Here is a 16997-nt window from a genome sequence, read left to right on the forward strand (position 1 = left end):
GTGCCGAAGATGACAACAATCCCCTCCAGCAAGATTTAGAACAGGAGGATGGAGAAGCCAGCCCTCCCGAGAGAGCGGCAGATGGAGAGGCGGAGGATGATAATTACATGCCTCCCTCCGAAGACGAGGCAAGCCTAGACGACGACGAATTCGTCGTGCCTGAGGATCCCGTCAAACAAGAGCGCTTCAAGCGCCGGCTTATAGCCACGGCAAATAGCCTTAAGAAAAAGCAACAACAGCTTCAAGCTGATCAAGCTTTGCTAGCTGACAGATGGACTGAAGTCCTTGCGGCCGAGGAATATAAACTCGAACGCCCCTCCAAGAGTTACCCAAAGCGCAGGTTGCGACCCCGACTGGAGGAGGAAGCACCAAAACATACATCTCCAGCGTATGACGCGGCTGATCGGCCACCTCGTGGCCGCGACAAAGAGGCATTTCAGCCAAAAGCTCAGCCCGCACCCCGACGCCACTCAAATAAAAATGTCAAGGCATGGGGAAATATGCCAGACCTGCGAGACGTATTGGAGGACAAAGCAAAACACGCAAGATCGATCTACGGATCACGAGGGCGTGCCACTATGCGAGACGATAACCGTCACGCCGGATATAGTAAAAGTAAATCCGGCCGGGTCGAACACAGCGGACAAGACTCATTTGAGCTGCGTCGCGATATAGCCCGGTACAGAGGCGCTGCACACCCCCTATGCTTCACAGACGAAGTAATGGATCACCAAATCCCAGAGGGTTTCAAACCCGTAAATATCGAATCATACGACGGCACAACAGATCCTGCGGTATGGATCGAGGACTTCCTCCTGCACATCCACATGGCCCGCGGTGACGATCTACACACCATCAAATACCACCCACTCAAACTCAAAGGACCATCTCGGTATTGGCTCAACAGCCTGCCAGCAGAATCCATTGGCTGTTGGGAAGATCTGGAAGCCGCATTCCTCGACAACTTCCACGGCACTTATGTGCGACCACCAGATGTCGATGACTTGAGCCACATAATTCAGCAGCCAGAGGAATCGGCCAGGAAATTCTGGACATGGTTCCTGACAAAGAAAAATCAAATCGTCGACTGTCCGGATGCAGAGGCCCTAGCAGCTTTTAAGCACAACATCCGCGATGAGTGGCTCGCCCGGCACATTGGCCAGGAAAAGCCAAAATCTATGGCAGCCCTCACGACACTCATGACCCGCTTTTGCGCGGGAGAAGACAGTTGGCTGGCTCGCAGCAATAACATATCAAAGAACCACGGTACTTCAGGTACCAAGGACAGCAATGGCAGGTCACGTCGCAACAAACATAAGCGCCGCGTCAATAGCGACAATACCGAGGATACGGCAGTCAATGCCGGACTCAGAGGCTCTAAACCCGGTCAGTGGAAAAAGCCATTCAAAAGAAGCACTCTGGGCCCATCCAGTTTGGACCGAATACTCGATCGCTCGTGCCAAATACATGGCACCCCCGACAAGCCAGCCAACCACACCAACAGGGAATGTTGGGTGTTCAAGCAGGCAGGCAAGTTAAATGCCGAAAACAAAAATAAGGGGTCACATAGCGATGACGAGGAGGAGCCCCGGCAGCCGAACACCAGAGGACAGAAGAGGTTCCCCCCACAAGTGAGGACGGTGAACATGATATACGCAACCCACATCCCCAAGGAGCGGAAGCGTGCGTTAAGGGATGTATATGCGTTGGAGCTAGTCGCCCCAAAGTTCAACCCATGGTCCTCCTGCCCGATCACCTTCGATCGCAGGGACCATCCCACTAGTATCCGTCATGGCGGATTCGCCGCACTGGTCCTAGACCCAATCATCGACGGATTTCACCTCACTCGAGTCCTTATGGACAGAGGCAGCAGCCTGAACCTGCTTTATTAGGACACAGTGCGCAAAATGGGTATAGACCCCTCAAGGATCAAACCCACAAAAACGTCCTTCAAAGGCGTCATACCAGGTGTAGAGGCCCATTGCACAGGCTCAGTCACACTGGAAGTGGTCTTCGGATCCCCGGATAACTTCTGAAGCGAGGAGTTAATCTTCGATATAGTCCCGTTCCGCAGTGGCTATCATGCACTGCTCGGGCGAACCGCATTTGCGAGATTCAACACAGTACCACACTATGGATATCTCAAGCTCAAGATGCCAGGACCTCGGGGGGTCATCACAGTCAATGGAAACACAGAGCGCTCTCTCCGCACGGAGGAGCACACTGCGGCCCTCGCAGCAGAAGCGCAAAGTAGCCTCTTAAGGCAATCCACCAGTTCGGCGATTAAAGACTCGGACACCTTCAAGCGCGCCCAGAGTAATCGGCAACAAGACCGCCTGGCACGTTCCGAGCTCGCATAGCAATGCGGCCCCCACTCCAGTCCCAGCCAAACGGCAAAATCCATGCCATGCGTACATAATTACGCATTGAAAATACCATGGGCACAGGGTGGAGGGGGGCATGACTACGGCACGCCCCAAGACGCCGCTCAACCGCACTACGGGCTTCCCGCTTTGTTATTTTTCTCTCTTTCAGGACTTTAATCTCTGGAAACCCTGTCCGGCAGTATAATTGCCGGACACACGATGCAACAACCAAGGAGGCAGAAAGCTACGTCGCACCACGGAACTCCCAGGTGGCTTCTGATAACAAGTGAAATACCTGCTTTAAATACCATTCCTCAGCTTGCCCTTGGAGGGGACATGTCAAATAGTCCTACTTTTTGCTTATCGCACTACTTGTATCATTCTGCTTCGACGCACCTTTTTGAAAAAACAATGCATAGCACTAGACTATTACCGCATTCTCTATTCTTTATTTATATATATATATATGTTCATTCATGACATTCAGCACCTGTACACTCTGGTACGGCCAATACGCCAGGGGCTTAAGCGTACCCCATAATACGGCGTGAGAAGTCCGAACACTTTCAACGATGCGGCACCCCGAACTTATAGCATTATATGCATCAGCTCCGAATCATGTCTTGGGTCAATAGTTGGGTTTTCCCGGCTCCCATGTTTTGGTACCTTACGTACCGCTATATCGGCTAAGGTAGCACTGGGAGAACTACTGCGATTGTGCCCCGGTTCATCTGGGCTAAGCACCTCAGTAGAGAAAGCTAAAACTGACTGTCATGATAAGGCGAGAGCTAGTCACTTTTCGAGAGGTCTCAAGTCCCTAAAGACTTATGCCGCTTAGAGCAAGGAGTCGGCTTTGTCTGGCTTAAGGCGTGTATAGCGCCCCGAATTCGGCCTTCCGAATACTAGGGGCTTCGCCAAAATTTAAAATTGTAGACTTCTATGGCTAAGTGAGAGTAATAAAGCATTATAGTCTGATTGCCTTGTTCGTTGCGCTGATCACCTCCCTCGAAGGACCCAACAATGGGAACAAGAGTGCTCAGATTCATCCCGAACACCCCAGCACTCGTGGCATGGGGGCAGAAGCCGACGACTAGCCATCTCTCAGATTTAATAAACAGTCGCACAGAAGGTAATATTTTAAATTCAAACCAGCGTTGCATAGCGCATATGAACAAGTTTTCATAATACAGGATCACACGAGCGAGTTCATTCAAATATTACATCCTTCGCACACTCGTCTGCCACAAGAGGGGCACCCTTCAGGACACCCTCATAATACATTTCGGGGTGGCGATCCTCCTTGCCCTGCGGAGGCCCCTCCTTCACCAGCTTCTCGGCGTCCATCTTGGCCCAGTGCACCTTTGCACAGGCAAAAGCCCGGTGGGCACCTTCGATACAGACGGACCGCTTGATGACTTCCAGCCGTGGGCAGGCATCCACAAGCCGCCTCACCAGGCCGAAGTAGCTGTTGGGAAGGGAGTCGCCAGGCCACAGCTGGACTATAAGGCCCCTCATGGCCTGTTCGGCCGCCTTGTGCAGCTCGACCAGTTGCTTCAGCTGGTTGCTCATAGGCATCGGGTGTTCGGTCCCAGTATACTGAGACCAGAACAACTTCTCCGTCGAGCTTCCCTCCTCGGACTGGTAATACTTCACGGCATCTGACACGCTGCGGGGCAAATCTGCGAATGCTCCTGGAGAGCTCCGGACTCGGGTAAGTAACAAGTAATTTACTTTCACATGCTTGCTTTGCATATTGAATGCCTTACCCGCCGCTATCTTCCTCATCGCCTCAATTTCCTGGAGGGCCTTTTGGGCTTCAGTCTTGGCATGCTTTGTGCTCTCGAGGGTCGCGGCAAGCTCAGACTCTCGCGTCTTCGAGTCAAGCTCCAAAGTCTCGTGTCTCTTCACGAGAGCCTGGAGCTCTTGCTGCACCTTGCCCACCCGTGCCTCTTGTTTCTCCCGCTCGGTGCCCTCCTTGGCCGCTTTGTTTTCGGCCTCGGACAACGATTGCTTCAGGGTCGCCACTTGCCCACTTCGGTCATGGCACCTGGCACATTCATGATGATCCTGTCAGTTCGCTACCACATTTTCTTTTTTTATATAGACAAGGTATTACTTACCTTTGTTCTCCTCGAGCTGCCTATTGGCAAGGCCGAGCTCTTTCTCGGACCGCTCGAGGTCCTAATTCAGTGCGGCGACCTCTGCAGTTAGTGCGGCAGAGGTCAGCAGCGAAGCCTGCATACGCATATAGACATACTTATATTAGACTCCTGCAGATATTATCGATCCTCTATTCGGCTTTTCTTTGTGAACACCAAACAGAGCATCAGGGGCTACTGTCTATGTGGTACTATTTTTCCTATATTTTAAATACTTACCTCAAAGCCTGTTAGAAGGCTGACACAGGCTTCAGTCAGTCCGCTCTTGGCGGAATGAACCTTCTTGATCACCGCACTCATAATAGTGCGGTGCTCTTCGTTGATGGAAGCGCCGCGAAGCGCTCCCAGCAGGTCATCCGGTGCCTCTGGTTGGACAGAGGTCACCGGCACGGACGGCTTGCCCTTCTTGGAAGGGGGCCGCCTGCCCGAGTCCAGAACCATTGGAGGTTCCGGCGCAGTGTTCGACTGAGGGCCGAACTTGGAGCCCCTGTGAGCCTTACTCCCTTTGCTCCTGGAGTCCGGAAGGTCGCCTTGAGGTGCCTCCGGGACTGTCTCCCCCCATCTCGGTGCCCCTTGAGACAATACCTCGGCATTGTACGTAGGGCAAGCGGTTGGAAGTGTATCACTATCCATGTCCGATGAGTCCAAGGAACCGTCTGACGAGGATACATCGATACGGGCTTGGGGTGGACTGCATAATCATGTTCGACGTTAGGGGAAGCAGTGCAACAAAAGTATGCTATGAGTTACTCTGGTATCCGAATACTTACGACTTTGCCAGGGGCTTGACCCTGAGTAACCACTCGTCTTCGCCGTCGGTGGCGGTGGTGGAACAGTCCGGAAGGAGAGTCCTTCCCTTCTTGGACCCTTCGGCCTCCCCGGTTGGGGCAGCCTTCCTTTTCTTGTCTCCCCCGGTTGGAGGGAGAGAGTCTTCATCTTCCTCCTCCTCGTTTTCACAGGAGGAGTGCGTCTTGGAGTTATCGGACGATGAGTCCGATACCACCTGGCGCCGGGAACTCTTTCGGGTTCCCTTGGCCTTCTTCTTGGTCTTCTCCGGCACCTCATAAGGAGCCGGAGTCCGCATCTCCGTCAGGAGAGCGTCTGCGGGGTCTTCGGGTAGAGGGGCCGGGCAGTTAATCTGCTCCAATGTCTCCACCCAGTCATGTCAAAGGCATGGGAACTTAGACCCCGCACATGGTTAAGCTATGGGAAATAAGTACCCTACGCACAGAGCTTACCGGATTCGCAGGGCGCTTCGTGCTTAGCCCGTGGTCCTTGGTAAGAGAAGGGGGGACCTCGGCGCCCTTGAATAGCACCTTCCAGACGTCCTTATGCATCGTGTCGAAGAGCTCGCGCAGAGTCTGGTGCTGGGCCGGGTCGAACTCCCACAAGTTAAAAGCCCGTTGTTGGCACGGGAGGATCCGGCGGAAGAGCATGACCTGGACTATGTTGACAAGCTTAAGCTTCTTGCTTATCATGTTCTGGATACACTTCTGGAGTCCGTCCAGCTCCACCGATGAGCCCCAAGATAGGCCCTTCTCCTTCCAGGAAGTGAGCCGCGTGGGGATTCCGGATCGAAACTCGGGGGGCCGCCACCCAATTGGCGTCGCGCGGCTCGGTGATGTAGAACCACCCAGATTGCCACCCCTTTATGGTCTCCATGAAGGAGCCCTCGAGACATGTAATGTTGGGCATTTTGCCCACCATGTCTCCGCCGCATTCCGCTTGTTGGCCGCCTACTACCTTCGGCTTGATATTGAAGGTCTTTAGCCATAGGCCGAAGTGGGGCCGGATGCGGAGGAAAGCCTCGCACACGACGATGAACGCCGAGATGTTGAGGATGAAATTCGGGGCCAGATCATGAAAGTCCAGCCCATAATAGAACATAAGGCCGCGGACGAATGGATGGAGGGGAAACCCCAGTCCGCGGACGAAGTGGGGAAGGAAAACCACCCTTTCGTGAGGTTCCGGGGTAGGGACGACCTGCCCCGCGGCTGGCAGCCGGTGCGCGATATCCGCGGCTAAGTATCCGACTCCACGTAGCTTTTTGATGTGTCCCTCCATGACGGAGGAGGCCATCCACTTGCCTCCCGCTCCGGACATGTTTGGAGAGAGTTGAGGAGAAGGATGTGGACTTGGGCGTTGGAGCTCGAGTGCGCGAGAATGGATGAGCAAGGAGGAAGAAGGCGTGGGTAGAAAAAGGTGAAAGCTTATCCCTTTATAAGGGCGGACGAAACTATGCGCCCCCCACCAGCCTGGTAAAACTCGCTTATCCCCCAAGCGCCGTAATTGGTGGCGCGGTTGGGTTACCCATGCCCGTATTGATGGGAATCCCGTAATAAGGGGAACACGATCTCTGCTTTGACAAGACGTGTCAAGAAACCGCCTCGCGTTATGTGCGGGGCTGGTTAAAGAAAAACGGTTCGAATAATTACCGTGCCATGGCGTGATGTCATGCTGCCAAAACGTGTCAGCAGATTAGATTTGTGGAAATATTATTTTCTCTACGGTGGTATGTGGAACTTATTTTGCAGGGTCGGACACTATCCTTATATTCAAACTCTTCTATGGTGTATTCAGAGGAGGAACCCGCCTTGCAATGCTGAAGACAACACTGCGCACCGGACTCATCGTCATTGAAGCCTGGTTCAGGGGCTACTGAGGGAGTCCTGGATTAGGGGGTCTCCGGACAGTCGGACTATATCCTTTGGCCGGACTGTTGGACTATGAAGATACGAGATTGAAGACTTCGTCCCGTGTCCGGATGGGACTCTACTTGGTGTGGAAGGCAAGCTAGGAAATACGGATATGCATATCTCCTCCTTTGTAACCGACCTTGTGTAACCCTAGCCTCCTCCGATGTCTATATAAATGTGACGCCCCAAGACCGGAGCTTCAGATACCTTCCTTGGGTTCCGAGTTTCGTTGGTGTTTTGTTTGGTTCGTTGCATTCGTCATTGCATCATGTGCATTGCATCATGTCATCATGCAACCCGTTTTAAAAACTCAACTAAATAAATGGCATGGATCTTTGATCCACTTAAATCGAGGGAATTCACATGGTGATTCTCTTTAAAACATCCTCTTGATATTTAGAGAGCTATAGTAAATATTCCATTTATTTTGAATTAACCATAACACACTTGCAAATATCCCATGCCTTTTTCCTTCTCAACTCTTGGTCTCTAAATTTGTCATATATCTTTTCTTCATTTTCCGGAGCTCCACCTAATTTCTCAACATTTTTGGGCACTTAGAAAAACCTCGTCCTAGTTCAAACCCATTTGAATTAAATTCAAATGAGTTTGAATTCTTATCGTTCGATCTGGCCTTTTCTAATTTTCACGGACCAAGCTTATTTTTGTGAGTCCAATAAATTTACCCTCATGTTCAAATTCGTTCCCTAAACCCCTCTTCTTTTTTTCCTTTCTCTCTTTTGTTTTCTGTCAAATTAGTTTTATGAGAGAGAGAGAAGAGGCCCAGCAGCCATCCAGCCAGCAGGCCTCCTGGCCTTTTTCCTCTCCCCACCTCCCAAGGCCTAGGCGCATCCCCCTTCTCTACTGGGCCGGCCTCCCAAGGCCCAGCTCTAACCCTAGCGCCACCTAGCCCGATCCCCACGTGCACCTCCCCTCGTTCGCTCGTCCTCCCTCCGCCGCCACACACGCCCCGCACCCGATCCCCATCTCTCTTCCAATCCCAGCGCACTCCTCTCGTCCTCTCCCTTGCACCGTCACCCAGAGAGGGAGAAAGAGGAGCGAGAACCCCATGTCGCCGAGCGCTCGAGGAGAGGAGCTCCTCGAGCACCGACCGCCCTCAGCAACCTCCTCCCCTCTCCTCCCCGCGCCTTCCCGAGCGCCATGGCCGCCGCCCGCTCCATGCAGCCGTTGTTGTCCCGCCGGCGTGCCGAGTCCTGCCTCCTTTCTCCCTCTACATCGCGCCCTCCTCCTCGAAGCTGGCCCCGCCGCCACCGCCCGGGCGAGCGCCGCCCCTGAGCTCCTCGCCAAGGCCAGCGTCGCCAGCACCGTCCTCCACTGCCTCCTCGCCAGGGTCCCTCGCAGGCTCCTCCTCGTTGCCTTGCCTCGTCGCTGGTCCCTGCTCCGGCACCGCGCCACTGCGGCCAGGAGCTCCTCGGCCCAACATGCCCCTGACCCGGCTTCTCCTCGGCTGCCATGGCCTGGACTCCTCTGTGTCCATGGTCCCTCCAGAAGCTCCGGCCCCGACCTCCACCTGTGACAGTTGCTGCTCCTGTGACTTGAGATGCTGCTCCGTGCTTCACCACTACCGTCGACCTCCGAAGAACAGGGTTTTGCCAAGTACCCCTTCGTTTTGACGAGACCAGCAAGTCCGAAGAATGCCAAGTTTGACGACGCTCTCTGCCCGAACGACTACCGCTGACGCGACCTCTCCGTCGTCGTGGGTTTCGTCAAGTTCAACGGTGTACCCCGAAGCCCTCGGATTCGTCAAGTCCGAAGGTGCAAGTACCACTCCGAACCATGTATGACGACCGTCGCCGAAGACCCGTGTAACGCGAACGTCAGGTTCGACTACCGTCGCGTGAACCGCTACTTCCACTATGAACGTGAATGACTACCGTCGCGGAACAACTACTTCCTCTACTTCCCTCGACGAACTCGAACCGTCCCGTTTGCACGCTTTGAAGGTATAACCGCCGAGAACGAACGTCCGAGAATGAATGCTTGTGTCGTATGGGGTGCACCCTTTGTCTGCACCATGTCCGAATTTTCACTCGTTTTCCATGCCACTAACCCATGGGAACCCGATAGTCGGGATCACCCACCATCTTTTGCATGCTCCCGTCACTTTTCCTTTTGCACCAGTATCTCCGTGAGCTATCGGAACCGGAATGTTGCCATGGCACCATTTCCGTTGTCATTGTCGTGGCACCCCTTTCGTTTCCGCCACGATGACAAATGCCTCATATCTTTTCATGTCAACATTTTCTTAAAATTGCATAAACTTGTTCATGTCATCCGCATCATGATAACAACAATTAAAATGTTTAAATTGTTGTTGCACCAAATTGATAAATGCATATGGGGATTTACCGGATTCGTTATTTGTTATGTCCGACCCCATTTAAATTGTTTAGATGGTGTAGTTTTGTTATGCTTCACCTCTTACCATGTTTAACAACATTTAATATTGTTGGGTACATAAATGGGATCGAACTAAATAATTGATGTGGTGTTCCGTCAATATGCAACTCGTTGCATATTGAGCTCCACTTAATTTGTAGGATTGTTTGTGCACTTTGCCATGCCATGCATATTTAAACCGGACATGCATCATACTCGATTGTGCATCATGCCATGATTATGTGATAGTTGTTTACCATGTTGTTTGCTTCTTTCCGGTGTGCTTCTTCGATTGGTTCCGATAACGTTACGTTTGTGAGGATCTGTTCGGCTACGTTCGTTTATCTTCCTCATGGACTCGTTCTTCTTCCTTGCGGGATTTCAGGCAAGATGACCATACCCTCGAAATCACTTCTATATTTGCTTGCTAGTTGCTCGCTCATTTGCTATGCCTATGCTGCGATACCTACCACTTGTTTATCATGTCTCCCATATTGTTGAACCAAGCCTCTAACCCACCTTGTCCTAGCAAACCGTTGTTTGGCTATGTTACCGCTTTGCTCAGCCCCTCTTATAGCGTTGTTAGTTGCAGGTGAAGATTGAAGTTTGTTCCTTGTTGGAACTTGGAGATGTTGTTCCTTGTTGGAACATGTTTACTTGTTGGGATATCACAATATATCTTATTTAATTAATGCATCTATATACTGGGTAAAGGGTGGAAGGCTCGGCCTTATGCCTGGTGTTTTGTTCCACTCTTGCCGCCCTAGTTTCCGTCATATCGGTGTTATGTTCCCGGATTTTGCGTTCCTTACGCGGTTGGGTAATAATGTGAACCCCTTGACAGTTCGCCTTGAATAAAACTCCTCCAGCAATGCCCAACCTTGGTTTTACCATTTGCCACCTAGCCTTTTATTTCCCTTGGGTTCTGCAGACTCAAGGGTCATCATTATTTTAACCCCCCCGGGCCAGTGCTCCTCTGAGTGTTGGTCCAACCTGTCAGCTGCCGGTGGCCACCAGGGGCAACTCTGGGCTGGCCTACCCGTATTGGACAAACTGAGTGTGCCCTGAGAAAGAGATATGTGCAGCTCCTATCGGGGTTTGTCGGCACATTCGGGCGGTGTTGCTGGTTTAGTTTTACCTTGTCGAAATGTCTTGTAACCGGGATTCCGACTCTGATCGGGTCTTCCCGCTAGAAGGAATATCCTTCATTGACCGTGAGAGCTTGTCATGGGCTAAGTTGGGACACCGCTGCAGGGATTTGAACTTTCGAAAGCCGTGCCCGCGGTTATGGGCAGATGGGAATTTGTTAACGTCCGGTTGTAGAAAACCTGAAGTTGACCTTAATTAAAATACATCAACCGCGTGTGTAACCGTGATGGTCTCTTTCCGGCGGAGTCCGGGAAGTGAATACGGTGTTGGAGTTATGCTTGACGTAGATTGTTCTAGGATCACTTCTTGATCATACTTTTATCGACCGTGCTTTGCCTTCTCTTCTCGCTCTTATTTGCGTATGTTAGCCACCATATATGCTAGTCGCTTGCTGCAGCTCCACCTCATACCTTTACCTTACCCATAAGCTTAAATAGTCTTGATCGCGAGGGTGCGAGATTGCTGAGTCCCCGTGACTCACAGATACTTCCAAAACCAGCCTGCAGGTGCCGATGAGTCCGTGCCGATGACGCAACCAAGCTCAGGAGGAGCTCGATGAAGATCTTGTCCTTTGTGTTGTTTCGGTCTAGTTGATCAATAGTGGAGCCCAGTTGGGGTCGATCGGGGGCTTTGTCGCTTTTGGGGTTCTTCTTTTATTTTGGTTCCGTAGTCGGACCTTGATTGTATTTGGATGATGTAATGCTTTATTCATGTAATTGTGTGAAGTGGCGATTGTAAGCCAACTATGTATCTCTTTCCATTATGTATTACATGGGTTGTGTGAAGATTACCTCACTTGCGACATTGCTTTCAATGCGGTTATGCTCTAAGTCGTGCTTCCACACGTGGGAGATATAGCCGCATCGAGGGCGTTACAATAAACCGGAGGGTTTTAGTCCATAGGACAACATACAATCATACCATAGGCTAGCTTCTAGGGTTTAGCCTCTCTGATCTCGTCATAGATCAACTCTTGTACTGCTCATATTATCAAGAATAAATCAAGCAGGACGTAGGGTTTTACCTCCATCAAGAGGGCCCGAACCTGGGTAAAACATTGTGTCCCCTGCCTCATGTTACCATCCGCCTTAGACGCACAGTGCGGGACCCCCTACCCGAGATCCGCCAGTTTTGACACCGACAAAGATCTTTATCGGTCAAACCGCATAACAACATACGTTATTCCCTTTGTCATCGGTATGTTACTTGCCTGAGATTCGATCGTCGGTATTATCATACCTAGTTCAATCTCGTTACCGGCAAGCCTCTTTACTCGTTCCGTAATGCATCATCCCGCAACTAACTCATTAGTCATATTGCTTGCAAGGCTTATAGTTATGTGCATTACCGAGAGGGCCCAGAGATACCTCTTCGATACTCAGAGTGACAAATCCTAATCTCGATCTATGCCAACTCAACAAACACCTTCGGAGATACCTATAGAGCATCTTTATAATCACTCAGTTACGTTGTGACGTTTGATAGCACACAAGGTGTTCCTCCGGTATTAGGGTGTTGCATAATCTCATAGTCAGAGAAATATGTATAAGTCATGAAGAAAGCAATAGCAATAAAACTAAACGATCATTATGCTAAGCTAATGGATGGGTCTTGTCCATCACATCATTCTCTAATGATGTGATCCCGTTTATCAAATGACAACACATGTCTATGGTTAGGAAACTTAACCATCTTTAATTAACGAGCTAGTCAAGTAGAGACATAGTAGGGACACTTTGTTTTGTCTATGTATTCACACATGTACTAAGTTTCCGGTTAATACAATTCTAGCATGAATAATAAACATTTATCATGATATAAGGAAATATAAATAACAACTTTATTATTGCCTCTAGGGCATATTTCCTTCAGCACTCTCGATCCTGGGTGAGAGGGGATAAAGGTCCCCTCTCCGGCAGCTATGATTTGATGGTGGTGATGTGAGTTGGCGGTCCTGGCGAGATCCGGCTTGGTCCTGTGGCTCTGTTTCTCATATTTCCGGTGGTGATTCTTCTTGGGCTTTCCTTGTGGTGAGGTGGCCATGCTTGGTGTTGCACGTCATTGGTTGGGCCTCTTGTATCCTTCCGTACTCTCTCTGAGCTTCTCCACCTAACCGACGGTGCGATGCCCTCTGATCCAGGGTGAGAAGATAGTAATCTTCTTTGGTGGTGGAGGCGGATGGCATTTTGACACTGTCAATGGATGCGAACAATGGCTGGTACGTCCTCCAGCGGCTCCTTCACCTTTTCCTGCTATGGAGCGTTGATGGTCAAGACTTCAAAGATGTAGCTTTATGCTAGTTTTCTAGTTTGTTGCTCTCCTTCTGCTCCTTGTATCCGTTTGGGGTTGCATCCCATTCTTCTCTTTCTTTTTTCTATGTTGTTTGTTTGATATTGTTGGTTGTATATATTAATTCAAAGTCGGGTTAGGTTTAAGAATTTTTTAGGGCTGGGCCGATTCCTTTCCTCTAAAAAGAAAAAAAAAAGGGGGGGGGGGGGGGGGGGGGGGGGGGGGGGACGTCCAACAATTGTTTAATCCAATCCCAAAAGTAGGACCTCTCCATTCACTATAATTTGAGGCTTGAGCGATAAAATGGCCCTGCCTCTTTCATCATAAACCGAACATGCATGCATGATATCGCCGGTTCTCTCAAACTATTCGAGGAATTAATCCAAGCTAACGATTTCCATCAAGTATTACACGCGTCCATTAGTATTTTTAGCGTGGCTCAGAAACGAGGGATTCGTCGGCGTCGCCTCCCCGTATCAGGCTCTGGCTCGCTGTCATCGCCGGGGATGGTGGCGTTGACGTTGAGCTCGTAGACGGTGAACTTCTTCTCCTCCCTTGCCGTGGTGCAGTTGACGTAGCCGGACGCCAGCCGGAACTCCCCGGTGCCGCCGACCACCGCCAGCTCCCTCTCCTTCTTGGACGCGTCGTGCCGGCCCTCCACGACGATGGTGCTCCCGTCGTACTCCCCGCCAGTGAGCAGCATCACCATGTTCACCAGGTACACCGGGTGCCGCATGGACGCCAGCATGGCGGTGCCCTCCGCGCGGCCCACCTGCTTGGACGAGGAGCTCCGGTTCTGGGTGAGGGATTCGTCGAACGCGTACGTCTCGCCGAAGTAGTGCTCCGGCGGCAAGGACGGATTCATCGGGCCGGCACCCTTGACGATGAGCACCACCCTCTGGCCCGGCGGGCCGAAGACGTTGTGCATGTACATGCGTAGGAGAATCTAGCGCGCGTCGTCGGCGATGGATGCGGCGGCGAGGGCTAGAACGACGGCGGCGGCAAGGAGCAGGCGGTGCCTGGCCATTGGCGTGTGATTTGAGAGCAGCTAGGCTAGGAAGCTGAAATGACAAGTTGTGGTTAGGCTGCTCGCTGCTCATAGGTGGGAGTGCAGCACAAAGAAGTCCAAGAAGCTGAGATGGAAGTTTAATTCTACTACAGTAGTATGTTCAGGTTCTTGACGCGTAACAAAAAAGTACTACGTAGTAGCGAGTTAATCACGTACTACGCGAGGTGCGCAAGTTTTTAACCCAGCCTCGGCCTGAAAGCTACGCACCGCATCGTCTTCTCTCCCAAATCGATTGATCCTAAAACCGGCAAAACCAGTACAGTATTTATTTTTGTGGTAGAGATGTTGAGTTTTACAAGTGGCGACAATGGCAGACTTGTTCTAGGAATCAGCGGACAAACCGGCCGACATGTTCCTGATGCCCTCGGCGGCGGCCGGCCAGCCCCATCCATGACGACGACCAGCAGCAGCGCCGTTCGGTACCGTCGCGTGCACGTCCAGCTCCAGCACCATGTACACCGCTGACACGTCCTCGGCCGACCTCCACACCACGTGCCCGGTGGCCCGCCGGAGCTGCCCCGTCCCGCCGACCACCGCGAGCTCCCTCACCTCCTGGGAGATGTCGTCGCGGCCGGCGATGACAAGGGTGCTCCCGTTGTACGGCCCCTCGGTGATCACCACCGTCACGCTCACCGCCAGCACGGGGGCGTCCATGGCGGCCAGCACGTACGTGCCCTGTGCCCGGCCGACGGCCTTCGACGTCAGGCTAGGGCCCTCCGTCAGGAGGTCGTCGATCACCGCCGTGTCGCCGAAGTAGCTCCCCGGCATGGACGGGTGCGGCGGGCCCTGGCCCCTGACGACCCGCACCGCTGTCTGCCCCGGCCCGCCGATGATGTCGTGCATGTAGAAGTGTAGGTGCACGAGGCGGCAACGGGCGGCGGAGGACGGCACGGCCATGAGTTGAACGACGGCAACCTAGAGGAGTAGGAGCAGGCGGGGCCTTGCAGTGGAAGTAGCCATTGTTGTGATGGGTTGGAGAAAGCCGAGATCGCACGAAAAAGCGTTGCAGAGGCCGGTATTCAGGTCGCTCTGAATCCAACCCGTCCAACTAGCTCGAGGATGCGTGCCGTAAGATGTTTTGCGATTTACTGCCTCGCCTGAATGGCTGTATATCATCGTATTTAAAAGAAAGCCCATGTGTGGTGGGACATGTTGCAAAAGCAGTATTTAGTGCGAATATGGCTATGCTTAACCGATTGCGCGCACAACTCAAATCTGATCCATGCATCGTCATGCACATCACATCAGGGTAGTACACATGCTGTCACATATGCATCTCCAATCTCTCTCTTCTCTATTCTCTTTCTCAAACAAATCCATCACTTTTATTTCACCTTTTCTAACTTAAATTATTTATATCGTTTTAACCAATATTCCAATTTCAAAACAAATTATTTCTGTATAATCATGACGCAACGACCTTTAGAATAAGATTAATATTGAATATATTTCAACTACTTTGAATTTTTAAATGAGTGAAATCTGTAATCGAAACGAGTGAAATGAATGAAATTTGTAATTGAAACGAGTGAAATCAGTTATTGAAATTAGTGAATTAGTGAATCAATTTTTGAAATGAGTGAAATCTGTTATTTGAAACGAGTGAAATGAGTAAAATGAGATGAAATCAATTTTTTAAATGACTGAAATCTATTATTGAAACGAGTGAAATGTGTTACATATACTATTGAAACAAGTGAAATGAGTGAATAATGTTATCAAAACAAGTGAAATGAGTGAAATCTGCTTTTGAAAAGAGTGAAATATGTTATTGAAACGTGTGAAATGTGTTACTAAAAAATTTAAACTAGCAAAAATATATCCAAAAATGATCTTGGTCTAAAGGTCCTTTTGTCAGGAGTTCAAATATATAAAAAGTTTTGAAATCAAAATATTAGTTTAAAAGATGTAAATGATTTAAGTTAGGAAAGGTGAAATAAAAAGGATAGATTTGTTTGGGGGAGAGAGGAGAGAAGAGAGATGCACATGCCGATGTGACATCATGTGTACCAGCTGATGTGATGTGCATGGTGATGTATGGTGGAGACTTGGATTGTGCGTGCAATGAGTTAGACAAAGTCCAGGTCCGTCTGAAGGAGGCACCCGGTGCAACATCCCTTTTGGCAGTGCATCAATTTAGTAATTATTTTTTTAAAATAAGTACGTAATAAATTGCTACCAAATTTATGGTTACTTCAGGAAAATCAAAGAAATGTGCTGATGGTATAGATACATAACATGGCCCAGAAAAAAACCAAAGGTACCCGATGTAATACCCCCTTAGCATTGCGTCAGTTTGGAAACTTTTTGTTAAAAAGAGTACTCCCCTGTCCTATAATACGAGACATTCTTACATCCAAAATACTCACATGTTAAATGTAATAACGTTTTATATTATAAGATAGAGGGAGTAGTTAATTGCATACTACTAGCATGATTAGTTTGGGAAAATGAAAGAAACATGCAAATTGTAAGGCATTTGGACGACGAGATCTGTGGGAGGTTGCCTTTTTGGAAAACAATACATAAAAAAATCATGTTTTAAATTTTCAAAAGAATTCTCAAAAATCATACGCATTCGTATGGATGTATTCTACATGTGTAAAGTTTGACGACAAAATACAATATGATGAGAGCTACACAAAAAACACAAGTTCATGAACTCTTAATAAGGAACAATGAACTCTTAATAAGGAACAATGCGTATACGGTTCACTATTTTCAAAATTATGATTGTTTCTTTTTTGTGTATCTCTCACCATAATGTATATCATCTTTAAAAAAGCGTTGCAGAGGCCGGTATTCAGGTCGCTCGCTCGAGATCGCAGGCTTAATTGCGGAGTAGTTGTGGAGTCCTAGCTCGTAGGGT

General features: G+C 50.1%; 2 protein-coding genes across 2 annotated transcripts; both read right to left on the reverse strand.

Annotated features, from left to right (window-relative positions):
- Positions 1-13376: 13376 nt before the first annotated feature.
- LOC147985293 (dirigent protein 22-like) lies at positions 13377-14167 on the reverse strand. Its single transcript, XM_087539866.1, has one exon. It carries the CDS (start codon positions 13991-13993, stop codon positions 13499-13501), a length of 495 nt encoding a protein of 164 aa, XP_087395992.1. The 5' UTR covers positions 13994-14167; the 3' UTR covers positions 13377-13498.
- Positions 14168-14321: 154 nt separating this feature from the next.
- On the reverse strand, positions 14322-15228 carry LOC125541589 (dirigent protein 1-like). Its single transcript, XM_087539864.1, has one exon. It carries the CDS (start codon positions 15023-15025, stop codon positions 14450-14452), a length of 576 nt encoding a protein of 191 aa, XP_087395990.1. The 5' UTR covers positions 15026-15228; the 3' UTR covers positions 14322-14449.
- Positions 15229-16997: the final 1769 nt, after the last annotated feature.

This window comes from Triticum urartu, chromosome 2A, assembly GCF_056163025.1.
Source record: "Triticum urartu cultivar PI428250 chromosome 2A, HENAU_Tu73, whole genome shotgun sequence".
In the NCBI taxonomy this organism is placed as follows: Eukaryota; Viridiplantae; Streptophyta; class Magnoliopsida; order Poales; family Poaceae; genus Triticum; species Triticum urartu.

Bases quoted from the DNA above. Each gene is read 5' to 3' on its own strand.
- LOC125541589 (XM_087539864.1), bottom strand. From the start codon at position 15,025: ATGGCCGTGCCGTCCTCCGCCGCCCGTTGCCGCCTCGTGCACCTACAC.
- LOC147985293 (XM_087539866.1), bottom strand. From the start codon at position 13,993: ATGTACATGCACAACGTCTTCGGCCCGCCGGGCCAGAGGGTGGTGCTC.